The sequence below is a fragment of the Leuresthes tenuis genome, unplaced genomic scaffold, assembly GCF_036924035.1.
Source record: "Leuresthes tenuis unplaced genomic scaffold, fLeuTen1.0.hap1 SCAF_15, whole genome shotgun sequence".
Lineage (NCBI taxonomy): Eukaryota > Metazoa > Chordata > Actinopteri > Atheriniformes > Atherinopsidae > Leuresthes > Leuresthes tenuis.
The window spans coordinates 28266709-28294511 of record NW_027325369.1 but is presented as its reverse complement, the minus strand read 5'-3'; the positions used below and the strand labels follow the sequence as shown (position 1 = coordinate 28294511).

At 41.9% G+C, this 27803-nt stretch overlaps 2 protein-coding genes across 3 annotated transcripts in view; both read left to right on the top strand.

Moving 5' to 3' along the window:
- babam2 (BRISC and BRCA1 A complex member 2) overlaps positions 1-2019 on the top strand; it is an 84061-nt gene extending 82042 nt beyond the window's left edge. For both annotated transcript variants that reach the window (XM_072365710.1, XM_072365711.1), the window contains exons 9-12: positions 30-100; positions 183-265; positions 380-533; positions 1864-2019. In XM_072365710.1, the coding sequence (XP_072221811.1) occupies positions 30-100; positions 183-265; positions 380-533; positions 1864-1927 (372 nt within the window). In that variant the 3' untranslated portion in view covers positions 1928-2019. The remainder of the gene's footprint in view (positions 1-29; positions 101-182; positions 266-379; positions 534-1863) is intronic.
- An 18690-nt stretch (positions 2020-20709) lies between these two features.
- Positions 20710-27457, top strand: fosl2 (FOS like 2, AP-1 transcription factor subunit). The gene is made up of 4 exons (XM_072364773.1): positions 20710-21418; positions 23830-24084; positions 24293-24400; positions 25610-27457. The coding sequence occupies exons 1-4, from the start codon at positions 21290-21292 to the stop codon at positions 26159-26161; spliced, it is 1044 nt and encodes a 347-aa protein (XP_072220874.1). The 5' UTR covers positions 20710-21289; the 3' UTR covers positions 26162-27457.
- Positions 27458-27803: the final 346 nt, after the last annotated feature.

Here is a 27803-nt window from a genome sequence, read left to right as displayed (position 1 = left end):
TACTAATACTTCCACTTTGTTCTGTCCAGGTGCAGTACGTCATCCAGGGCTATCACAAGAGGAGGGAGTACATCGCTGCTTTTCTCAGCCACTTTGGAATGTGAGTTAACCGTCACGATCCTCCACGGAGTTCATCATCTTTCATGAAAATAAGGCATGAGTGTAATCGGTGTGTGTTGTAGGGGGGTGGTGGAGTATGATGCTGAGGGGTTCACAAAGCTCACCCTTCTGCTCATGTGGAAAGACTTCTGCTTCCTAGTTCATGGTAGGAGTTTCACACACAACACAGATGTTTGTTTTTCTTTTTTTTTTAAATTCCTTTAGATTCAGTTACCTGCTTTTCTACATTCCTATCTTCTTGTCCCCCTCCACCTTGCAGTGGATCTCCCACTGTATTTTCCCAGGGACCAGCCCACCCTCACCTTCCAGTCTGTGTACCACTTCACCAGCAGTGGTCAGCTCTATTCTCAGGTGCAGACGTCGTATCCCTACAGCCCGCGCTGGGATGGCAATGAGATGGCCAAGAGGGCAAAGTAAGTAGAACTTGCTTGATGAAAATTGTATGGATTTTGATAATTATGTTTTGTTTAAACATTGATTTGATTAAGCCTAAAGAACCACATCATACCAAGTCCACAAAACACATGTAGACCGGATGGTCAAGTGGACCAGATCCACTGTTCCACGACCAGGGTGAAAACCACACTGCTTCTCCTGAATCTGAGGCTCCTCTCCAACACCCTGGAGTAACATTTCTCGAGGAGACTGAGTAGTGTGGTGCCCTTTTATTAAAAATGGGAACCACCACTCCATTCTGTCAGTCCAAAGGTGTTGTCTCAGACCTTCATGTGACACTGAAAAGGTCTGTCAGCCAAGACAGTCCCACCATATCCAGAGTAAATCTCATCCACTTTACCGCTTTACTGCTGAGAAGGTTTTTAAACTACCTCAGCGAGTTTGGGTCAACAGTTTTCCAACCAGGCCAAGCATAAGCTGGGAAGGCCCCAAATTTCCCTATCCAAGTCGAATGGTTTGCAATATAGTCCTTCTTCATGCCCTCACCAAATTTCTCCCATACATGAGTTTTATCTTCAATAACCACCAACAGTGCAGCCTTTTAGCTAATCGGGACAACTAAGTCCAAAAGGCCTCCATCTTCAGCTTGACTACCTCCATCACTACAGGCATCCATCAGTGGATCTTTCATAATTTATTTTTGTTCATTATAATTTTGTTGTACTCATGTATAATGACAAAGAAGATTTCATTTAATTTCATCCTGTGGTTACCGCACCGACAACCTTCAGGCCACAGCTCCTGAACTTAATTCATTTAGATTCAATTCCCTGGATAGGTGGAAGAAATTCCCAGAGGTGTGAGAGTAGAGCTCACAGCCAGAGGCCTCAGCCAGACACGACCAGGTCTGTACAGCAGTGTTCCCTGCCAACAGATCCAACACACCACCAGATGGTGATCAGCTGACAGCTCTGCCCCCCCCCGAACCCAAGTGTCCAAGACTGACTGCATGTCTGACAGTACAAATACAAAGTCGATCATTAACCTTTAGCCTTAGGTGGCCTGCTACCAGGTACACTTATGAACCACGTAATGATCGAACATGGGATTTGTAATGAACAATCCATGACAAGCATAGAAGTCCAATAATAAAACGGAGCTCAGGTTGAGATCAGGAAGGCCGTTCCTCCCAATCACACCATCAGTTGTTGCAGCCACTTGGAGTAAAACACAATCTTTTTTTGTCCACTTTGATGCACAATAATTGTAGGACTGACTCAGTGAATTAGTTTGATGCTTTAAAACACAATTGTCACAGTTTGATATGTCTCTTTGTTTCTCACTCAGGGCGTACTTCAAGAGCTTCATCCCTCAGTTCCAGGAGGGAGCCTTTGCCAATGGGAAACTCTAGTTTTCTCTCGCTTCCTGGTGTGTGGCGTACGTATGCGCCTTTGTGCATCTGTATATGATGATAGCAGCTTTCCTCAAAGACTCTCCAAAACTTTGTTGTTCAGGCACTGCGATGGAAGCAGTGAAGATTGATTATAACTGTTGTCGGCACAGTTAAAAAAATAAATAAATTGTTGTGTTGTGCAGATGACGCCTCAGTACTTCATGCAGAGATTCTCTGATGTGAGAAGAGCTTTTTGTTACTTACCATTGATGTTAACTTGCCTATTTGTTTCTTAAACTTCCTGTAAAGTCTTGTAGATGCACATTGACAGTACTGCAAATTACTGACATATGTCCCATATGTTTTTCCCATTAAAATGCGTCTCTCCTGACTGTGTGTCATGGTTTTCAAGTACTAATACAGTACTGAGTCTTGAGTGTGTAATTTAGTTTTTTTGTTAGCAGAGGAGTATCAGTGAAGGAATAATCAATTAAACTAAACATGTTAATGACTTTTCCTGCACTTGGGAGCATGTGCTTCCAGAGCAGTTCATTTTCAAATTTCAGTAAAGTTTGTGTAATGGTGGGCGGTGCCTTATGATGCTCCTGGAGCTGACCAATCAGAGCAGGGTGTTTGTTTAGTTTTTTTTTTATAAAAGGGAAGCAGCATGTCAATCTGCAGAAATTAACTGCGCTCTGCTCGTGGTTTTATGGGAATTTAAAAAATCTGAGCAAAAAGAAAGCGGTACATGTGAAACCTACCAAACGATTTTCACAGTCCCAGACTAAAAACTGACAGTCTTTAGGAGTCTAACTGGAGTCTCGATGTGCTCCCGACATCTCGATCGTTAAGTTTAAGGTGGTAATCTGCAGTCTGCGACCACGTTTTATACCAGTCTTTCCCTAGTCTTGGGCTTGGGATCATATCAAACGTGTTTGATATTGTCGCAGTGACGTAACACAATCAACAACCAATAGATGAGCACTGACAAAATCAGAAACAGGAAAGCAGACAGTCAATAACAAACATGTCGGCGACTGTAGAATAATGAGCAACAAGCAGGCGAAAATGGACTGTTTTTCACCACAAACCACTACACAGACAAGAGCAGCTGTAGCTAAAAGTAGCTTCTCCTCCATTTTTGTAAAACTTCTGCTGAGTATGATGGGAAAACAATCTAAAAAATCTAGTTGTAGTCTTGTAAATAGTGACCCTACAAGATTCAGTCTTTTTAAAATCTTTAGTCTGACGCTAGTCTGGGACTAAAAACTATAAACACTAGGCTTTAGATGTGAGCTGATAGTCTTTCTAAGTCTTTTCAAAGTCTTCTAGTGTGTGGGTAGCATAAAAGAGACTTTTTTTTTCACTGAAATTCATGTCTGGTGACTAAGCACCATGCTCTTTGAAGATTCATCTAATGAATAAGTCAAATGTTTGATTTGATTTACTGTCACCTCTGAATGTCTATTAAAAAAAAGAGAGCAGGAAAAACATACTTAACTCACATATACAGTCTTCTTCATGAAACACCAGATGAAGCTGATAAAAAAAAAAGTTATAATCTTATTAACGACTAATACCATGTTTCAGATAATGAGTAACAAACAGCAACTGTGTTTAGACCATCCTACCTTCACCTGTTTCAGTTCAGAAAAACACCTGGAGAAAAAAAAAAAGTCAGAATTTTACAATTTTCTGTTAGTTTAGAGACGGTAAAAAAAAAGTATAATCCCTGAAATATTGTCATAGTCCATGTATCTAAAAACACATTAAATACACACAACTAACATATGATCATGTTTACTTCAAACACAACAAGATTGTCAGCATAAAGTAGTAAATATGTTACACAAAATGAAGGTTCATAAGACACTATAAATATGTTCGTGCCCCCAGTTAATTAAAAATTGCTTCTTAAATGTGACTAAAATAATTTAATTTAAAAATAAAAAAAAACATTAAATAACCCCTGCATGGAGTGAGGAGATGTCAGCAAGATGGTGCAGGAATTATTTCACCGTTTCCGTCCTCGACCCAACTTTAGACAAACGAAAGATAACAGACGGATGCATCATTTGGATTCATTTACCATTAAGATCGTATTTAGGGTTACCTGGTTAATGCAGCAGGTTGCCCGGTTCAATGCGTCAGTAACTACCGGAGTGAGATCAACGGTAAGTATTCTTAACAGTGTATGCATGACAGTAAATCTGATCTTAATCTTAACAGTATTTCACAATCAATTTTTTTGTAATTATTCAGCCAGATAGTGTTACAGGTAATAAATAGTCCACTCCTACAGCACCCCGGCAGGCATTGTGGCCAAATATAAACTATGAACAACTTGCTACTCACCATTGTGGCCAATTGTTTAAAACGATGTTCTGCTCAAATGTGTCGAGGTGTTCGGTAAAGCATACACCTCGATGTCTGATGCGTTTCCAAACCTCGAAGATGCTGTTTGCTGTGGCTCCATTTTACTCACACACCGATGCCCTATTAGAGCAAAGAGAGGATGAGTGTGTGTGCGTGCACATGCCTGTGCGTGCTTGTGTGTGTGCCTGAGTGAGGAAGAGCGTGTGCTTGTTTTCATCATTAAATATGAGGGTCATAGTTAGGGGTCCTTCCTGGCCTAAGGCCCAGCCTTTTGCTATATTTATTGTTGGTAAAGCAGCAACTGTCAACTCTAATTGAGAACTATAGAGTGAATGTATCTGGGGCATTTAATAGCATCAAGGCCCCTTAATAAAATAATTAAAAACCAAGATTCTTTTTGTCTTTTTCCCTGCCCCGCTGCATGTTTGTCGCTCTAACCTTTCCCGACCTGCTTTCAAAACATCTCGGCTGTCAGCCGCGGGATGAGCTGCTCTCATTTTGGAGAGCTGGGGGGGGGAGAGTGAGTTCAGAGGAGGGGTAGCATCATGATGGGAAGCATCTTTAACGAGCATAAGCAAAGAATAGTTGAACTTGACAGTCAGCTCCAGGCATCACGACTCTCAGCTCAAAAAGGTACCGATTGATTTTCAATAGCGTTGGATCTCGATGTGCGTTTAGCTCGGCTTCAACCCAAAACTGCTAAATCTGAAATGTTGCTTTACATAAGTTGAAACACAGAGAGTGGATGAATCATCGGCCTTCCTCGAATACAGATCATGACACTGCAGAAGGTGAAGTGAACTGTCACTCCTGAAGTTTTATTCACTCACTAATGTTGACCCAAACTGACATGAGCCCTTTAAGTTACTTGTAAACAATTCCTTCCAAAGTGGCTTAAACTGTGTCACTGTCCCAATGCTTGAGTCGCATTTCGTTAGCCTCCTCCCCCAAAAAGTGTCTGCACCTAAACATGGTTCACCTTTACACGCTTTTAAGCAACTTAACATGGATTTATCCGGTGTTAATGATCCTGTGAAGGTGCAGCTCAAGGTACCTTTTGAAGAAGTATTTCAAATCTTCCTGAATCATAGTGCAGAGGTCTGCCAACCCTCCCAGCTAATACTCCAAATCCACTAATCCAGCTGTCTTTGAGAGATCTCAATGGCAGTTGGACGGAATAATTAAAGGCTAGAATAATTAGCTTGAAATCTTTGGACATGGGATGATAAAATTGATGAGGCTGGTTTTGATGAGCCCACGCTTTGCTGGACTGAAAATGAAATGGTCATTTCCCCCTCAGAGGTTGAACGAGCACTCAAGGGCTGTTTCTACTTTCTTTTAAGCATTTTCTTACCGCAGTGTGTGGCTTGAGGTTACAGCTTTGTTTCTGTTGCAGACCTCCTGGTGGCTAAATGAGTCTTTGTTGTAGAGCATCGTCATGCTGTCTGTTCAGAAACAGGTGTCCTTCGCTCAAGGGAGCAGGCAACATGAATATTAGCATTAGATTAACATTAAGTGCATTGCTGACAACCCTGTAAGCAGCGAGTTCGGAGGCAGTGAGGACCTGCCAGCCTGGAGAACTGACAAGTGTGTGAAACAGGATCATTTAAAGCTCAGTAAAGAGCACCTTCCTGGGCAACAACCCAGAGTTAGCACTTCCCTCCCCACTTCACCCCAGAAATCAGGCGACTCACTGGAAACTTTTGAAGACTAGAAAAGTATGTCAGAGGCAGACAAAGTTGCAGGGAATGGGAGTTTACATGCAACAGTGATAACAGAAAAGTAGGGAGTGATTGAAAAATCCTGAATCATCCTCCTTGTGAACAGAGATGACAGTCGGGGCAGTTGCAAAGATGAGGTAATCGGAGGAGAACGAGGAGCATCCAAAAGGCCTGAATTTCAGCGAGTGGTGAAGGCGGACATTAGTGGAGTTTGTTTACCTTCCTGTCACTGTGTCCGAGTCGTCCAATCTGTCAGCCTCGCCTGACTGTTTTTTTTCACCTTTATTTTTTGCATTCCAGCCTTCCGACTTCACAAATTTGCCAAGAAAAGACAAAAGAAACTGTAGTAGCTGTGGGGTACTTTGTGTTTTGTCTCCAAGTCCAAATTCAGAGTGACATGTGGAGGGTTTTCTCTTCCCCCCTCATCTTCAGCGTATTCAAAGCGAGGGAGAGATTTCAGAGGCTATGCAGCATTTGCGATGCAGCGTAGGGTTGTTGATGCAAGCCATGTTGAGGATGATGGAGCTGAGAGGCTTAACTAATTTTGGAAAGAGAGAGCAGGAGGCGGCGAGCGGAGGGGGGATTTGGGGCCTTTTGTTACAGCCTGTTTGATCTGGGAATTTGGAGGAAAAAAAAGTGGCCCAGAGATGTCGTGAAAACGAGAGAATTACTGCTTGGGTCCCTTATTCTTCTTTTTTTTAAACAAACCTGAGGAGCACAGAAGTTTTGCAACTGCAATCCTGTGTCAAATAGACAGACACACACACACACACACCCTTCCAAAAGCCTTGCTTACAGATAATAACTGGATCCAGTTAAACCCCGATTGTTAATTGCTAATTACTCCTCGTACATGAGAAGCCAGGAGAGCGTAGCTAAGCTGATCAAATGAGTCTTCGCTCTGGAGCTTGTAGGTTTTCCCGTTTTGTCTTGTCAGGGTGTTCTTGATGAGCTTGTTTTCGATGGCTTTTGACAAGATAAAGACAGATTTTTGCAAAAAGTGGGGAGGGGCCTTCCTCATTCGCCCCTCTGGGTGTGATCATAGACACTTGATTTAAACCTTTACTAAAGCACATCCCGCAGGTGTTTTTTCTCTGGAATGCAGCTCTCCTTAAGCACACTGTTTGGCTGCAGTTCAACACGCATGATTGTCATAAAAGATGAGATTCAATTTGCTTAAAAACTAAAACTGGTGCACTGTCTCTCCTCGGCAGATTCTTGGCTATAATGGAATTTTAAAAGGAATTTCCTGGCACTCATATACAATCCATGATCTTAAAATGACTTTATTATCAGATCATTTTGTAAAATTAGCATTAAGATCAGTCATGCAGCTTGGATTAGCTCAAGGTGTTTACTCACTCTAATTTACTCCTCTTGCTTCGTGGCCTTCTTCCCCATCTCCTTCCTCTTCCTCCCTCCCATCATCCACCAGCTACCTGAGGAGCTGTCAGTCTGGATTGTGGCGCTGTCGGTTCAGCCTGTCAGGCTGAGGGACGCGTTCTGATCAGCCGTGGACACTGATAGACCTGTCAGGTAAGATGACAGCTACAAGTTAAGATACACACAGACAGGTACATGTAATGTGACAAGACTCCTTCTTCCCTCCACCATCAACACAGCCGCTACCCGCTCCAGTTTCCCCATACCCCCCCATCCCTCAATCCTTCAAAAAGTAAATATCCATAAGTTGGAAGAGTGCACGAGGGATAAGCATGTTTCCTGACTAGTTGAGAGAAAGTTTTCTTTTGAGGCTGACAGGATGTGAACACAATCTAGGCATCAGTTTGGCATCATATCAATGAGAGATTCTGCACAGAATCTGCATCAAAATGTTAAAGTTAAAGTTTTCCATCCATCTTGTTAACATCTGCTAATAAAGAGAAATTATGCTACCGAAAACTACAGCATTCAGATTTAAGGTAAAAATGCAGCACATGAGCTGCAACACAGGAGCCACATTCAGCAGAGTTTCAATTACAACATGAGTACAAATCCTTTGGTGAATGTGCCAATTATATTCTGGCCACATATGAAAAAAATTTGTTCGCAGTCTGAAGTTTATGTTCTGTAGCTCATATAAATATATTTCCACCAAAGCTACAAGAATAAAATTATGAGTTGCACAAAACGCATTAACATCTCAAACAGCCCAAAGAAGTTAACTAATTGGTGCTACCTATGACCTATCACCATGACCATAAATTGTGCAATTTGTGCAGTTTTACCACCTGAGCCATAGACACCATTGGTGCTGCGACTGCAGCAGATTTGGTGTAACACTTCCTAAGGAATTCTTCAAATGAAAATGAAAAACAATGTTTTCCGTCATTGTTTGGTACAAATGCTAATTAGTTTGACTGGATTTCAGTACATAAGATAACTTCATACATTTTATTACATTATTGAAAACTAAAATTCCATTAGTATCAAACTACTTTGCTAAATTGAAAGCTACATTTTTAATACCTTGGAATGAACGATTAATATCTACTTGTGCAGCAGGTCCTTTTACCAGGGAAACGTGCATAGTATCACTGTAAAAGGCAAGTAGAAATAAAATGTTGATCAGAAAGTGACAAAGAAAAAGAAAGTCGGTGGTTGTGGTACACATTAGAGAAAGAATTAAATGTATGACGAGTGGTATTGCTGTTGTCACTAACTTTTGTTTCTCTTTTTTCTTTCACAGCAGGTATCCTTTGCTAGGGGTTATGGTGCTTGTTGAGCGTTTTCTCCCCACTGTTGCCTCGTGCACGCTCAGGAAAGGGGATTGACTAGAGGAATAAGCTACACAATCCTTTGGTTTCTTTAGCAGGGCTAATTGGTATTATATGCATTGGACTAATTTTTTTATAATACATTTGATTACACTGGATTATAACGGGATTAATGTTAATTTTGACTACATCTTTAAAGCAACACCAGAGAAGTTTGTGAACCTTAAAAAAAATAAATAATCCGGGATACCGCAGTTCACGACTTTAGTGTCCAGAATGTTTTCCTTTACGATCACTTCACATTTTTGTGGGCTTTTGATGGCGCCTTTGTGGTCATTTTAGTATGACAACCAATTTATGTGTATAGCTGTACAAGTACAGGGCTCACACAGAGGTTTGTTTTAATGACGGTGGTGTTACATCCCACAACTGTAGGGGGAGCCAAAGAGCAAAGATATTGCAACATTCTCTAGTGTTTCTGGAGGTGGCTTATTATGAACTATGATATAGATTATCCAAATTGAACTAAATTCACACAACGCAAAGTAAGTTCCACGAGTAACTACAATTTGTAACCAAAGACGGCATACAGATGAATAACACGATTTCTCCCAAGAAGCCAAAACCTCTATTGCCCCCCCCTAGTGGATGGTTGTAACGTAATCAATCAAGGCCATTTCCCATGTTAGCAGTCAGGATATGAGACAGATCAAAAACATAAATAGGAGTTGTAGATATCTAGCAAGATAGCTAGTTACTAGATCCTTTTTGTCAAGAAAAATATAGTTTAACGAGCACTGTCCATTTGAGACAGGCCAGATTCCGATATATGTGCAATGTGACATGAAAAGGACATTAAGAAATTAAGGTTGCACAGGAGGCGCTGTCTGAAAATTACAACTCCACCCCTCTAGTAACTGCAGACTAAATCAGCTTCAGTTTTCAGGTGAAATGAAAACTTTCATGAAAAGGTGAAATTAAACTGTGGCACGTCATCCACATAGTCAGCAGTAATCTTTGTTGTATAACTAAATAAGCTCTGAGAAAGGAGAAACCCTCCTTTATAAAAGCATGGCTATAAAAGGTGACATCCTTTTTAGACAGATAATTGTTGCTTTTGCAGCTAATTTGCACATTACTTAAATCGTTACAAGCTGAGATATTTCTGAAGTTTCAATGTTCCAACACAACTAGGTAAATAACCTGTTTGACACAAACCAAGAGTAATCGACAGAAGGGTTTTGCACAAACTTTTTACACCTGTGAAATACAATTTCCACTCAGTATTCTTGTGCTGTCTGTATATGATGGATGGAGGGCGAGAGATCAATGAGGGCCTGACATCACATTCTTGTCACAGGCACACAAACAGGTGAATCCAGCCATGCCTAACATAACAAACAAAGAGGGTCTAAAAATGTATAAAATCAAATAAACAGCAACAAAACCAGTCTTTGTCTTGTTGTTGCTATTTAGCCACATCTCTTCAACAGCGTTGTCACTTATTTCAGTTTCACATATAGGTTTACCACTGTGAGGATAAAAAAAACCCTACAAGGGTAGATATGAGCAACAATCTAAAAGGAAGCATGGGGTGATAACAGCGTGGTAGTAATTATGTCACAAGAAGCAGCAAGATAAAAATGGCCGATCAGCACGTCTGCCCTCCTGCAGCATACACCACACTGCTTCAGTGTATCCACACATCAGTTCACACCCACTTCACGAGCTCTGTGCTGCAGTAAACTGTTGACCTCCATCTGCCTCTTTGGCCTGGTGGGTCATGTCCCGAAGGATTGGGTGAAAGTACAAAAAGAAGTGCAAACATGGGGGTCGTTGCAGCAAATGGGATAACAGCAAAGGGTGTGAGGGCTGGAGGAGGTGGAGGGGGGAGTGTTAATGGTGTTGGTGGAGGGTGGGGGATGGCTCGTGCCAAGTGACACAAACCCCCCTTGGCAGCCTAATTAAATTTTCCACTTTTCAACACTCACATTAAGCTTGCATCGAGCTGGAAGGAATGGACGCACCGAAGGAGGAAGGACTGAAACACACCCTCCATTCCAGATTTCTATTCCCCCATTTCTGTTTGATTAATGGCAGAAATTACAAGTTCACATGAAGTACTACGTTGCTTTGTTGTCTCATTAAGAGAAAATAATGCTTTCAGAGGTTTATGTTTCTGTGTTTTTTCTTGTGTCATTATCCATCACTCAGTCACACTGACTGCAGTCTACTTGTTCATTTTCAGCTCAATTTAAGTTCCCCTGCCACAACCAAAGCTGTCCAAGCTCCGCTCCAAACAACTGCCACATCGCAACAAGCTTTAAATTGCCTCTTTGGAACGTTGTTGGAATCTAACACACAAAAACAATACCAAGTCCTTCAGACCAAACAGCCATACGGGTCACTTGTCCCGAACGTCAGATGTCCCCATACAGGGTTTCTGAAACTCAGAGGAGCCTCTCCACTCACTTTAAAAACAGTCTCAAACTCAACAAAAGAAAGCTGGATGACAAGTGCAGGACATTGATGCAGGAGATGTAAGTCTAAGACCACAGCAGGACTTTTGGTCATCTTAGAGACTTAAGGACCACAAGAGCATATTCTATAACTGTCAAAGAAAGATTCTTTTCGTAGTTATTGCACCACAACTGTGGCCGACTGTAGTTAATTAGGTTTTTTTTAAGCTCCTGTTTGAGAGTATGAGCTTTCCCAGCATGAGGAGTACCAAAGGCTGTGAAGGTACATCATCCTTCAGGGGACTGTCCTGTCCCAATTACCTTAAAAGTCCCCTTAAAACATTTTAGTCCTATAAGCTTCTTATTTGGTTTATTTTAGCTTTTACTTGACTTAGTCTAAACAATGAAAATACTTTGTTATGGTTAGAAAAAAAGTGTTATTCATATCATCTACTGCAGAAAACTTTTTTTTTAAAAAAGCTCAATTTACTAGCTCGTCTCAGTGAGGAGTCCATCAAGGATTTCTTTCACAAGCACTTTTCCACACCCTACCCTAACCCTTCTAGGTCATAAGTATGTCTTAACAACACCTACACGACTTATGTTGTTGTTTCTATGTGAAAAATAAGCCACATCCAAATCCAAAAGTGCCTGGTACACTCCCAAGAACCTTTTTAGAGTGGGACGCTTTCTTTCAAGCCTGTATCGTGTTTGTTTCTGTTGAAGATGAGGTGGGATTTATCACCCTGCAACCCAGAGAGATTTATAACAAAGATGCAAAGACATATATGTTTCTTCTTTAAGGTCTGACCTAAAACCCAAGTTGTTTCCAATGGATAAACCTCACCAAAATATCCAAAACTGGACTTCTAAAATATATGTAAAGCATGGTAGCCTGACTGAAATCTTACAAAATTAACCTTCTCAAAGCTGGACTAATACACCCAGATGATGTGGTTGGTGTCAATATCACTCCTGCACGTATAAGTTCAGCTAGTCTCAAATGGGTCTAAGCACTCAATTCATCCTTCAGAGTTCCGAACCAGCCCACAGATTTGATTTTACAACTGCAGCGTCATCTGACAATTCAAGTAACTTAAAGACATTACTTAAAGTAGTGAATTCAGCTGTACTTACTCTCACACAGTCCACCACATCATGGGTTGGACATGCTTTGTTTAAAGACTCAGTTCTTCTTCCATACATTTACAAATAAACTGGCTAAGTTCAACCCATTCTTTATGTGACCGTAACATACGTTTCTTTTCCTTTCTTTAAAAGACAGGAAAAGTTGGTTTGTGTGCAGTGTGAGTGACAGTTCTGTCATGAGTTTTCTGAACTGTCTCTGGTTTATGGGGATGTCCTCAAACCACACAAATGTATCTTTTTATGCTGAAGGTCTGAATTAAAACACAGGTTAAATGTATAAAGTGCAGTCTTTTATGGCAGTTTCATGAGATGCTGCAAGTCTCTATTTCTATGTGCAGTTATATGTGTGTTCAAGTAAACAAAAAGAAAAGGAAATCTCATCTTATAACACACAAATCAATGCATAACCTCCGTGAGGAAGTTCAGTTACCCCTGTTACAGAATGAAATGATAACTCATACATCTCTAAGACCCCTTTCCAATTCGTCTTGTCATGTACAGGTGGGTATACTCTTTAATCCTCCTCGATTATTTTCAATTAATCAAGAAGACATGTCAAGGAACACTTTGACATTACAGGGGGGAATGAAACATTCAAACTTATCTTGTGGTTTTGACGTGATGACTGTCTGCTTTGTGTTCAGAAGTAATAGAAAGATGATAGCATTCATCTTGGTGAACAAACGTTTGATTTTCAAGGTGGAATCTCTGCAGTGAAGATGAACCTCAGAGTACGTAGCTTAAATGTTTACAGCCACAAACAAGAATTCTTTATGTTTACATGGAACATTGTAAGACTGCATCTAAAGACAACAGTCATCTTTCCTTACAGCAGAGAAAGAAGCAATGGTTTCCAGAGCAACTCTGCAGCCAAATGTGCACCTCAAAACCACACTGTACTTGTTCAAACTCTGGCACACCTTTACCACTTACTGGGAAAATGTTCAGATGCGTGGGAAGTGATCTGTTAGTATTTCCAGGCTTTAAGGTAAACATGGGCAGTTAGCAGAACAGATCAAAAGCTTTTAAACACAGACATCATCAAGTGAAAATCCAAAGTGAACGAAGGTGTCGTACCACCCACAGTTTTTTGTTCAACGGGAGATTTCTGGGAAGTGTTTTATTGACAACAAAACAACATCAGAAACAAAGATGTTCCAAGATTTAACAATAACAACCCTGTAGCTGAACTGTGATTTAAAGTTGGTGGAAGTTAGTTTCTGTTCAGCCCCTCAGCTTTAGACAACAGCGTGATGGTTTTTCAGCTGAGGTCAAACAACAGCAACTCGACCAAAACCCATTAACATTCCAAGCTGCACAGCCCTCAGACTGCTCTCAGACCAGCTTACTCATAAATTACACTGACAGTGTTGTTGATGGACTGAGATAAACTTGCCCATTGTGTGAGAACTGATGCTGCAGTCAGAAATGCCATTTGATTTGACTGTTTTGGTACAACAGCGAGGAAAACAACTCGCAGGAGAACCAAAACAAAATAATAAGCCCACTTTTGTCAGGCAGCCAACATTTTCCTTTCCTCGGTTTCCAGTGTTGAGTATAGTGGGAAGGTGAGGGGCGAGTTGTGTTTTCTTCCACTGAAAACAAGCAGTCCAGTAAAAGTGGAAGCAACATCAGGGTCCCGTTTGTTTGCGAGCTGCAGGTGGCTGTGTTGACCGCTCAGTGCCTGCTCAGAAGTCCCCCGACCACTTGCGGTCTTTCTTCTTTCAGACACTGTTATTTGTTCACTTCTTCCACCACATGCTCCAACACTTCCCCTTCTCTTTCTGCTGTTTTTGCCTGAGCAGCGTTCCATTCTTCTTTGTCTCGAGGTATTGCGTGCCTGTGACGCACTTCCTTCCATTGTATCAGGAACTGATACCTTAACGCTTGTGAAGTTACTGTCAAGAGTGCACTCGGATGTGTTGATTGGAAGGCACTGTATGCTCAGTACAGGTAATTGTGTGTCTCCACTTGGCTTTTTGCCTGCAGCCACCTGATTAAACAGGGCTGAATGATAAATTACAAAAAACGACTCCTAGTTCGACAGCAGTCTCCTGTGTCAGATAGTGTAACACCAGAATGATATGAAGACAAATTGTAGCAGATGTTAGATGATGTCATTCGGTATTTTTCCTTTCTGCAGTAGGAAACGAGCAAGAGAGTATGACGGCTTTTAAGAAGTGGCTGACACATTCTTGTTCCCCTCTGATGAAAGTTTAACCACTCTTATTCTTTAAAGTAGACAGTCTTCAAGGACTTGGCTGTCATGAAAGCTGAGAGAGAGAATCATATTGTCAAATTGCATTTGTTTCCCGTAAAGATAGAGTCATCTCCACACCCAGCAGCAGCAATTTGAAGTGGAATCTCTTTAAATGAACATAATTGGCAAAAATAACTTCCTCTCAATTGGAGAGTTTCATGTCAATATGTTCTTACTGTCAAGTGAAAATCAGAATACACCCTCTTTTAATTCCAAGGTTTCACGGATCAGGACATAGTATGTTAAATAAATAGATAAAAACATATGGCTGGTCTGGAGCATTCAGGTGTATGTTAACACAATGCCAAGGAGGAAAGACATCAGCAATAATCTTATAGGAGCAGCCAGTTCACCCCAGGGTGGACAAACTGCAATAAAGAGCTCTATAGACCTCAGTTAGCACGTTAAATGTTAAAGTTCATGACAGTATAATTAGAAAAATACTAAACAAGTATGGCTTGTTTGGAAGGATTGCCAGCGAAAGCCTCTTCTCTCTAAAAAGAACATGGCAGCACAGCTTAGGTTTGCAAAGCTGCATCTGGACAAAGCACAAGACTTCTGGAACTATGTCCTTTGGACAGACCAGACCAAAGTGGAGATGTTTGGTCATAATGCACAGCAGCACGTTTGGAGGAAACCAAACACAGCATATCAGCACAAACACCTCATACCAGCTGTCAAGCACGGTGGTGGAGGGCTGATGATCTGGGCTTGTTCTGCAGCCACAGGACCTGGGCACCTTGCAGTCATTGAGTCCACCATGAACTCCTCTGGATACCAAAGTATTCTAGAGTCAAATGTGAGGCCATCTGTCCCACAGCTAAAGCTGGGCTGAAACTGGCTCATCAACAGGACAATGATCCCAAACACAGCAGCAAATCTACAACAGAATGTGTGAAAGAATAGAATCAAGGTGTTGCAATGGTCCAGTCAAAGTCCAGTGGGACCTTAAGAGAGCTGTGCATGAACCAAAGCTGCAAACCTCAATGAACTGAAGCAACAATTTTGTCTTAGTCTGTGTTTAAAAAATAATGAGTAATGTGTTGTTGTTTAATAGAGGCTGTATTTACCTCATTTTTAAACCCGATATATATCAGATGGTTTTCTTTTTTTAAATTGACATATCTCCATATATAAAACCGACTTCTGTTTGTACATTATCTTTTTTTGCTGTATTTCTTTTTCATTTGAACCTCTTTTGATTTTTTAGTGTGCTGTATTTTAGGCCACTACCATTTATATTTGGATTTATCAATTCCCGACTGCAACCATACCTGAATAATAGTTTAAGTGGTGATTGTTTTAGATGAAGAGATTTGGCATCCAGGCTGAAGCAACACCACATCGAGTTAATTTGACCGTCTTTAGATGCAGAGATACATTTGCTGGGCTTTTTGTTGGAACCGGCCTCTGGAGGAAAAGCAGCCAATGAATTCATATTCTTTTCTCTACAATCCCACTCTCAGGAGGTCAAGAACGTTCAAATGATCCCTGTGTGCTGTTGTGTTAGACTACTTCACATGAGTCACCCAGGCAACGGGTAAATGAAATCACTGATGGGCAGATACTTTAATTCACAGGAGCTGCCTGCCAGTTTGGCATCCTGCCTCTTTTTAAAGCCATGTTCCTGCACAGTGGGCATCTTCAAGAAACTGCTGATTAGATTTTTATTTAAGTCCAACTTGCACAAAATAATAAGACAACAGAGTGCATGCTTGCCCCGCCATTATCACTGACTTATGTGTGAGAGAAGAAAAGGTGCAGCTAACTGCTGGATTTAATCAGCTCACTGCAACAGACCCAGAAGCTACATGTTGCAATTTCTTTGCTGCTTTGCTTAATAAAACAGCATTGTGTCAACAGGCCACCAGCACAATATTAAATCCTGCTGTCTGTCATACCGACTTGCTCTTTACCCCACTCTCTCCACTCCTTGTCAGCACTTTGGTGCCTACGTATGTCCTACTGGCTGCACCTGAGCTGAGAGATTAGCCACGCTGATCATGTTGAGCTATTATCTAGGTTAGGGTATTACAACATGACATGTGAATGACATTACAGGACAAAGAAAAGAAAGGAATGCAAGAGCAACAAAGTAATAATAAGATAATACATTTCAAAATGAAGACAAATTCAATCTGTACTCACTGACTTATCTTAGCTGAAATAGTCTCCTCATCTCACTCCCACTCAGCTATTTACTTTCTAAATTTATAGAAATGAGAAAACTGAGAGGTTGAAAAGCCACTTTTTGCATGTGTTTAAGGGTCTCTTGAATGTTTCTTACTTAAAAAAAGCAGGTAGGTACTGGCTCACAATCTCAAACTGAATCAGACAGCACATGTGAGTCACACCTCTATTTAATCTACGGGGGCTAATAACAGCAAACAGCACCACAGACAGAGTCTGAAATCCTGCCGGGTCTTATTCTGACAACTGTAATGATGGTAATATAGTGGCAGGACCACAGGAGTTCATTCAGCATATACAATATGTGATCTGAGGTGCCAAAATGTGAAAGCAGAAAAGCATCCTGATTTTAAGTCAGCTTGAACAACTTTTGTTGGCCTATCAAGGATCATTAAAAAGAGAAAAGTTAATCTACAGGAGAATAAATATTCAAAAGTGCTACAGAATGCCTGAGAACTTTCCCGTATTGCATTCTATCATATACAGATTTTTAAACCTTTTCTGTAAGATGTCTCTCAAATCACTGTGGAGGAATTTTCTAATTGTACTGTCAGGATATTTAACGTTCAACATGCTAACTGAGGCCTGTAGAGTCTGAGATGTAGCTCTTGGTTTTTGACCTTGGGGTGAACTTGCTGGGACGTCCACTCCTGGGAAGATTGACAGCTGTCTTGAATGTTTTGCACTTGTGAATAATCTTTCTCTCTGTAGAATGATGGACTCCAAATAGTTTGGAAATTAGTTTATAACCTTTCCCAGATTGATGGGCAGCAACTATTGCTTCTCTAAGATCATTGCTGATGTCTTTCCTCTTGGCATTGTGTTAAACACACACCTGAATGCTCCAGACCAGCAAACTGACAGAACTTCTGCTTTTATGGAGGTGTCACACTTACTGATTATGAATGAATCAAGTGCATTGATTAGCACCACCTGGCTGCTATTTATCCGTTTAATTCCAATCGAAGCAGTAAGGGTGGTTTTTTTATACACCATTTCTGAATTTTGGTTCAGTTTTTGCTCAATAAATAGTGAAACAGTGTAATAGATTGTGTGATGTCCATCAAAGGTTCTATTTTTATTAATTTTAAGACATGAAAAGGACTATATGATTGTTTTTATCATCTCCCAATATGTAAAAAATGTACATCTGATTACCTAGTTCACTGGGTATGAAAGTGCGGATATACCTCTCTCTGATATACAATGTAAGGTACATGCTACAGGTGGTAAATTTTATGGCTGATGTAAAAGTGTCCAGATAAACTAAGTTTGCTGTGTGGTACTGGAAATGTGTTCACTGCAGTAGAGGGAATCTATAGTTGACTTATATGAAACCAACATGCTGTCCAGAGTCAGAGTGTGGGGCAACTACAGCCAACAAGTTGAGAAATTTCATTATTTTCTCAGATACTGATATTCTAATCTCAATCTCAGAATGAGTCAATACTGGGAGCAATTAACTGATGAACTCATTCAATTTGCAACATGGAAACAGAGCAGTTGAGCATCATTGCACTTGTGGATGCGATAAGGAAATTGTGCATTTGTGTATTTTCATTTTGACTTGGTGACTCTGAGAGAGCATCTATCTTATGGGACTTTTTTCTGCCGTTGTCTTCTGTCCCGACCTTTCATTGTACTGCCGTAAATCAGTGGGTGAACACTGATCTAAAACTTTCCTACAGTATAAATTGTTTTTTCCCCCTCATTTGAACTAATTTCATGAAAAATAAAAACAAACAAAAAAACGTTTTTCATACAAAATGACACCTTTAAAAGATATTATTGTATTATAAATAATCAATTATTTACCTTCTTAACTAAGAAAAATATTGTCTCAGTGTTCTTCATGACAGAGATGAGAGCTTAGTGGTATTATTTTTTGTGTTTATTTTGATAAATTTCTGATTTTAAAACCTTATTTATTTTTATTTACCAAAGGAGAGATGCCCTCTATTTAAACTGGCCTGATTCGATTCATCAGGCGGTACCTGAAGGCAGCATTAGGTTAAAGCTCTCTTGCGTCACGAGCCCTTATAGCGCGTACACCGCGGCCAGGTAAGCCTCTTGGGCGCAGACTGTCAGTGGACATAATTACGGGATGAGATGTTCCGTGCAGCTGATTCCCTATGATGTGTGATGGCGGGACAGCGACGCGCCAGTGGCGCACGACCTGCGCATCAACTGGCCTCTGTGCGCATGCTGATCCACGAGTCTTTCTGTGCCCTGACCTCACCACGAACCCGTGAATTGACAGGCTGTTTTTGCACGACAGTTTTTCCAACTCTTAAAGTTTAGAATCCCTTATTTCTTAACAAGAGCGGTAAAATCTGACTGGTATGTTGTATATCTATTATTGGCCTAATCTCTCAAAAATAACAAATGGACCCATTGGAACAGAATGTGTTACAGTTTCAAGTCTTGCTTGACGCCGATGGGTGCATTTCAAAAGATATTAGAGCATTAATTATAGGTCTGTGGCTGATTAGATTTCTCCAAGCAATTTAGCAGAAACTGTGTCGCTTAGCAACACAGTTGCCGTTCAAAAGCTGCGCCGCTGGCAGGTTATAAACATCAATCATAAATTAATATCAACCAAAGATTTATTAAACATCTGTGTGCTTTGGGTCACCGGTTCTAGAGAGAAGGTTCGAAGCGCTGCAGCGGTTTCAGAGGAGTTCTGCTACAGATCACTGCGCAGGTCAAAAGTTAATGTATACATGACACCCAGTAATTCTGGAAAGGGTGACATATTGGAGGGCTGGAGAACCTACAGTACAACTGACGTGTTCACGTTATGACCAAGCACAGTCACTCCCCGGCGAGTGGTCACCTCAGAAACCCCCCCTGCAGCTAATTTTCCCTCTACACAAATTCCCCCAGCTGAAAATGAAACTTTTTGACGGGAGCGACTCTTTCTGGCAGATAAATGCGCCGCAAACAGCTTTAAGAGAGCTCAGCACCACCAGTTGTAGAGATACATATTAAAATAGGAACCATAGCAGATTGGATTATACTTAATTCGCCATTTTATATCGTGTAACGTGTCAGATTCTGGGCGCTGTGCCCTTGTTTATGAGGTGCGTCCGAATTACAATTAGCCCACATTTCTCAGTGATTCCTTTGAAGCAGCTTCGCTTCACTGTTGTGTTGACCTAATCAGTGGGTCCACATTAATGTGACCATCCGCGCTTCACGCACTTCTCTGTTTTGTGCCACTTCTCCAAATTACGCACAATACGTCGGAGACAAACAAACACAAAGACCCCTTTGTGCACAAACACTGCATGCCAAATCATTCTGAGTGCGTCTGCGAACAGAGCAGGAGCAGATGAACACTGGTGGATTTTGAGCCCTTGTGCCTTCAGGCGATAGGTGATTTGGTTTCATGCGCTGTCAGGTCCCACATACGCTGATACGGAATTGTAAACATTAAAATCCACAAATAAGCTGCCTTGACTGTTCAAACTAGAGTGTTTTTATCTATACATGTAATGTTTTATGCCCTCTTGCGCTGATGATTGACCGAACCTGGACCAAGCAGCTCCGAGTCCAGAGTGCAGCGCGTAAGGGGAGGGAATCCCTCCAGTGTCTGACGCTTCCTTTACCAAGGAAACCCAAAAGCTTTGACTGACGCAACTGCCCATTTTAGGAAACATGCGTCAATGGACCGAAGCAAGTCAGACAAATGGTTAACTCCAGAGCGGGCACTGACGTCCGTAACAAACAAATTCAAATCTGGAGATATATTTTAGCTGCTTTAACTGTAAACCCGGATTTCGATTATGTCTCCCGTGTCCGCCAGGAGAAGGACGGTCAGAGCGGATCTCTCCCTTTCACTGCCTTATCCAGAGATGGCCCCTCCCTGGCTGAAGTTGCAACGCCCAGGTGTGACGTAGATTGTTTCGTTGGAGTTGAAAAGCCGTTGCAGTTCTTCATAGTGCCATTGAAGTGAGTCATCTCTAGGAAGTGGGGTAAAAAGGAAAAGAAAAAAGTTCGAACTGTTCCGTGAACAGCAGAGCGCTCCGCATAGAGTAGTAGTAGGCAAGGCGGCGGAAAATATTCCGAAAACTGAAAACAGGCAATAGGCTTTAAAGCGAACGTTAACCTGCGTGAGTCACAAACTACAGTCCGACTCTTCTCTGCTGGATTTGACTGCTGAAGGTGTGCTGCTGACTTTAAGTTAAACTTTGCGCACCTGAGAGGATCTTTGACAGCGTAGTCTACCTGCGGCACAAAAAAAGCACAAGAAGAAAAATATTTTAGAAGCAAGACTAACAAGAGGAAAAAAGAAAAAAATCTAACTTGCAATATTTGTAAGATGTTATAGGTTAGTTTTCAGAAGCATAGTTGCACTTTTGCCAGCTCGTCTTTGGATATCTCAGTTAATAACGTCTCGAGTCAGAGGATTTTTTTCTCCTGTTGGTGCCTTTTTACTGCGGGGATTTAAAGAGAAAGGCTCCAGAGCTCAAACAGTCCACTGAAATCTTCCTCTTTCCTGGATCATGTACCAGGACTACTCCGGGAACTACGACACCTCGTCCCGCGGCAGCAGCACCTCTCCGGCCCAGCCAGAGTCATTCACAAGCGGCAGCAGCACGATCGGAAGTCCGATCTCTACCTCAAGCTACCAGGTAACAACAACGAGCTGATGCAGAAAAGATTTAACGGAGTTATCTAAAACTGTCACCTCTTTCAGATCCACAACCTCTCAGAATTTCATGATTTATTTTCAACATGGTACCGTGCTTTCTTCCTTTAACAGATTGATAATACACCTGGGGGGAAACGGATGGACCTAGTGACACTGATTATTACAGCGGTGACTCCACAGATGCAAATCTTGTGCACATCGTATTCATTTTCTTACCATTTGAAACAAGCACACATACATTGATGATATATTTGAATTAAATAGCACATTTACGCTCTAGCCAGTGCGCACGGTAAATGCTGAATAATTGGAATCTTTACGCATATAAATCAAAAATATAATTTAGGTAATATAATGGGTCGTTATTTCAAGGTAAAATTTTATAGGGTTTGCTCGCTTTTCGGTGTGGGTGAAAAGCGACACATCGACATGGATGCGAGCTTCTTATTTCCAGATGTGAAATTGTGTCTTTCGAGTACTGCCATCTGTCCTGTCCGTCCGTAAAACTGTAACAGACGAGTACATTGCAGCGGTGGAGGCTTGTTTTACGCGCATAAATAAATCCCTCCAGAGCAGACAAACACCATACACCGAGCTACACTCTGAGCTGTGTGATAATAAACAGACAAGAGATCCAGCTTATACTGAATGCAACAGGCATGTGCTGCTGGATGCGTTCATGTAAACACAGGCGCTGGGAGATGTCGGATTTCTTTTGGCCAGCAGTGGCTTGTGTTGTTGCAGAAATAGATGAAGGTTCAGCAAAAGGTGACAAATGTTTATGTTAATTTTTCAATTTCGTTCGTGAGTGAACTGCTTGCAAACGTGGCCATGGAGTTAGAGTGTGGTCTAATTCGATCAGACGGGTCTCGGGCTGCAAATGGCACATTTCCTCCAGCAGGAAGCGCACTTAGATCGGGAGCACAGGACTGTCAGAAGACGGCGTTTCTTCACCGAAATGGCTGTTATCGTGTTGCTTCACCCAGAGAAACTGCCCAATACCAAACCCTGCAATCGGTCTGTCATTTCATCAGGGGTCGAACATTCCAAAGGAGATACACAAACTGTAGGTGTGCAAAGCCATGACGACAGCGAGTCTGTATATTCTAAAATAATAGGATCTAAATCCGGAAATAGGCATGTCTTTTTCCCCACACCCTGTCTTGCGTGTCGTGCGCTTCTGTGGAAAAGCGTCGTCAGGCTCACGCAATATTACAGTAAACGACTTTTGGCCCGTATTTATCATTGCTCTGGTTCCCTGTAATCACTCACTGACTGCCTGTTTTCCATTACAGCTGGATGGAACATGACCTCTTTGTAACTGAGACAAACGGAATATAAATTGGTGTGTTTATTGGACAAATAGATTTTTTTTTTAATCATGTTTTAAGTTTCATCTCAATAACTCCATTGACTGCCAGACTCCTCTGCATACGGTCTATTCAATCCTTTTGTTTAATGGACTTCTGTTTTGCTGGTATTTCGAAACCAAACCGGCAAAAATATACTCTCGTATAATTCTGGATAACAAGGCTTGTTACAGCTGGCGGCTTCCCCTCTTACTGGAACTGAGCGAGTTTCACATGTGCTTAACAAATCCCATACACAATGACTCACCAGATAAACAAAGTTCCAATAGACTGCCGGGATATCCGACGGAAAGTCGGGAATAACGGAGATGGGGAGGAGGAAGGTCGTGCGTAAATTACGCACACAAGCAGGCGAACTGCCATTCTGTCTGCTGACACCAAAAACACGAGGCAAGACTAGTCTAACATAAGTTCTAATTGTGGGGATATTCCATACACAAATGTATGTATAATGAACATAATGGTGAGGTTGAAACCAATAATTAAGAGTCAGGAGCCATCTGTCATTCTTCATCAGTGATGGCTTACATGACTACACAGTTACATTTTTGTTGTAAAATAGCTTTAAAAGGTTCTGAGATAATTTAACCCCAGCTCAGATCATTTGTAAGACAGTTATGGTTTATTTATTTTGAAAAATTTAAATTTGAAATCTGACTCATACTTCTCCAGTCCAGATGTGTAGAGGCTTATTGCAGTAAAATGTGATGTGCTGGACACCTTGGGCTTTCCCACATGATTCACAGCATGTGTCACTGTTCTACTCCAGGGGTTACATACACAGCCCATGTGGATTGAATCATTACTATAAGCTTGAAATGTGGAAAATGTGTGAATTTGATAATGGTGGGTGGTGGCGGAGGCGTCGCTGCAATTGTGCTGCGAGCAACTCAGAAGCTAAGATGCTTATGGAATTAAATTGCACCCTTTGGCAACACATCAGCCACCCCACTTTTCTAGAACATTTTCCTCCATCATGCATTCCCTCTCATCAAGTTGTCCTGCTTCCTTCTTTTTTCAGAAGTACAGGGTTGACATGCCTGGCTCCAACAGTGCCTTCATCCCCACAATCAATGCAATCACAACCAGCCAAGACCTGCAGTGGATGGTGCAGCCCACAGTCATCACCTCCATGTCCAACCCGTACTCACGCTCCCACCCCTACGGCCATCACTTGACCAACGGGCCAGGGCTGCTGGCACACAACCCACTGGCTCGGCCCGGGGTCATCCGCTCCATTGGCGACGCCAGAGGCCGACGCAAGAGAGACGAACAGGTGAGGACAAAATGGGATCCTGAATACGAAACTAATCAATCGATAACACCATAAACCATTAAAGTAAATACATTTAGAAGAAGCAGAGCTTGTCTCAGGTTTGCTTTATGATGCTAGTATAACCATCATTCTCACAGCCAGTAGTGAGCTCCATATTGACTCTCAAACATTTTCTTTTTAACCATCTTCTTTCTTTGCCTGTCCTTAGCTCACCCCAGAAGAAGAGGAGAAAAGGAGGGTTAGACGTGAGAGGAATAAGTTAGCCGCAGCCAAGTGCCGCAACCGCCGACGAGAGCTAACCGAGATGCTGCAAGGGGTGAGTATCTTTTGTTTTTATCTTAGTCCTCGTATTTAGCTGTAACATCCATCCTTTTTGCTTTTTCATGTTCAGTGGTTTGCTGAAAATACAAAATCTTTGCACAAGAGAGGGAAAAAAAATCACTCTTGTTCATAAGTGCGTTAGGAGCCCAGATTTTTTTCAACTGAACTCCACTCCTTAATTTACAACCTCACTGTACTGGTTTGACTCTTACAGTGCCTTTAAGTGCAAGGTCTGAGCGAGGAGATGACAGGTGATGAAAAGCTTTTTGTCTCGGGCAGCTGCACACAGAGGTAAGGCTGTCTCGCAGCTCATGCCTCGCAGACAGTAACAGGATCTAAATGGACTAATTAGCCGAATTACAGTGAGGTTGAGCTTGTCAGGCCTTAAAAAAAAGAAAAACCCTGGAATGGAATTTGCTGTAGGCAGCTGTCTTCATGAATGCAGGACATTTTGTAAAAGGGGAAAATTGCTCGTCTCACAATCCCACATGGAGATTTCTGCTGGCACACACGCAACCACACCACAGCCAGGACTTTCAAGAAGAGAAAAAAAGAAACCTTTCTTCTGCCTCTCCACACACCTGATTTTATCAAAACTCAAACAAGGAAGAGCTGCTGTCCAGAAGAATGTAGTCACAATATTTGTACTGCACCTTGACTGGTATCATTTAAGAGTCACACTAAACAACTTCCATCTTGGCTACTTGATGAAATTTCTCATACCTTTGCCCACGACTCAAAGTTCTCAGACAGCTTATCAACATATCTTTTTCTGCCTAGGGTCTGCAAGCATCTTTTCCATCTTTATGATACTTTAAAGATTTAAAGACCTACTTTGTTGATGTAGGTCTCACTACTCCAGGACACAAACAACAAACTGCAATTATGCCATGCTCAAATTCAAACAGACAGATTTAAGAAGACATTTTAAGTCCAAACGTCTCATAACAAATTCGTTTTAAACATGCTGACCGTGCCTCTGGGAAGGGAAGTAAACAAACAGTGCCCTCTTTTGGCACTTTAGAGAATCACAGATACAATTTGGCTTAAAGAAAGTTGAAATTCTGGCATTATAGCATGCATTATGAAGCTCAAGTTAATGTTGTCACTAAAACCAACAAGCTATGGTGCCCCGTAAAATGATGATTTACACTGGTGTAACTCTTTATTTCAGCTTATGTGCCTCTCCTTTTTGTCCTAACAGGAGACTGAGAAGCTGGAGGACGAGAAGGCAGACCTGCAGAAAGAGATCGAGAGTCTGCAGAAAGAGAAAGACAAGCTGGAGTTCATGCTGGTCGCCCACAATCCTGTGTGCAAGCTGCCCATTGAGGAGCGCCACCAGACATCGGGGCACCAGCAGCAGCAGTGCACCCCGCTCCCGCTCACTATGCGCTCCAACATGGGCTCACGGGCTCAGATGAACCATGTGGTGGTGAAGCAGGAGCCTGAGGATGCGGAGGACCAGGTGGGCAAACCTCAGCGTTCTGTTATCAAGCCTATTTGCCTGGGTGGCAGCGGCATCAGCGGTGGGATGTACTGCCCAGACGGAGACAGCCTGAACACACCGGTGGTGGTGGCGTCCACCCCAGCCACCACACCAAATGCTCCAAACCTCATTTTCACCTATCCAAACATGCTGGAGCCTGAGAGCCCCTCACCCTCCTCCGAGTCTTGTTCCAAGGCCCACCGGCGCAGCAGCAGCAGCGGCGACCAGTCCTCCGACTCCCTCAACTCACCCACCCTCCTGGCGCTCTGAGTCGGGGGCGCAGCTGGGTAACAAACACTGTGGTTGAAAGCAAATGCGAGGATCAACTGCCCCTCCACCCTGCGACCCTCCGGTGTCTTTAAAGCACATTTAAAAGTCCAGACCAAGCTGACCGTGTGAGCCGTTTCCCCTCTGTTGGGAGACCCACAAGGGCTACGCCGTGTTTCCTCTCGTCCGACTTCAGCGTGAAATTTTCTATTTGTCAACGTGTGTGCAGCAACCCTAAACAGCATCATCCCATCACCATTTCAACTCCAGAGTGTCAACTTGTTTACTGACAGTTCTGAAGAAAGACATGCCCGCGTGGGGCTACAAGAGAACGAGTTCTTAATATATATTTTTTGAAAATGTCTAAAAAGCCATGTGGCTGACACTTGCACTCTGCCAAGACGAATCAATAAATAAATCACTAAGCGAGGTCAGCGTTCTACTGGAATTTCTGAGGAGAGACAATGAGCAAAGACTTCCTCATCTTTTTTCCATTTAGATTTGTCCTTTCGATTCAGGATAGCTTCTACGAGTGTGTACACTTTTCTGATGTTATTTCCATCTCCTTAAGTGTATTTATGGCCTGTGCTAAATGAAATTTACAAAGTGTTTTGTTGAGACTTTGTCCTCTCCTTTAATCTGCCTGTAGAAAAGCGACGCGGTCGTCCGCACGGTGACCCGAGCAGTCCTCAGTGTTGCAAAGGATACGAGCCAACTTTCAATCAATGACTAGTTCCTCAATACTTTCTATTTTGCCATAGTGGCTTGACTTTATAGTATTGTGTGCTTTTCCTCAGTGATTCTGTACCTGAACTTTACAACCTGTTTTTGACAAAGTGTATGTGATTTACATTGATGTCAGGGATTATCTCTCATGTGTAGTCGAACCCCGTTGTGAAGAGCATCGACAGCACGACCGCTGGCTGTTGCAGAGGTGGTACTTTTAAATTTCATCTCCTCATTATGTCGCACCAAGAGAGATTTGTCTTTTCGCTCAGACATTTCAAAAAGTTTGAGCAAAACCCTCCTCCGTTGCACTTCTTTGTCCTCTAAACAAACATCTTCAGTGTACCCCAAACGCTGCCTCTCAGGGGCGGGTCAGGTTTCAAAGAGCCAAAAAGATTTGTATGACGTGTAATCCTGTAAGTCGTCCATTTTTGTCTAAAAGGAGGGATTTTGCTCAAATTTCAAAAAGCCACAATGGTCCAGATTGTCGCCAGCTGCCAATGATGTCAACCCTGTTTATACGGTGTTTGTAAATCTGTCACTTTAGTAAAAAAAAAAAGAAAAAAAAGAAAAGATGTTTAAATTCTACTCAGATGCGCTGATTTCTGGGTGCAACATGGAGGTACTTAGTGGAAGCTGAACTGGTTCACTTTTTGTCGATGAGGAAGGGATGAAGAAGACTCTCTCTACAGCTGGCCTGACATGAAAGAGTGGATTTCTTGAGTTCTGCCAAGAACTTATTTGTCGTTATTTTTACATGTGTGTATCTCAAAGGGATGAGGGTTTTAATTACCGTGCACTGAGAAGGACAGAACAGCGATATCTGAGACTTTTTTTTGTTTACGAGCGACATTCCTGATTAATTTAATGTCAGCGGGTGGGTTTAAAGGAGGCCGTCATCTTTTCTCAAACCCATTTA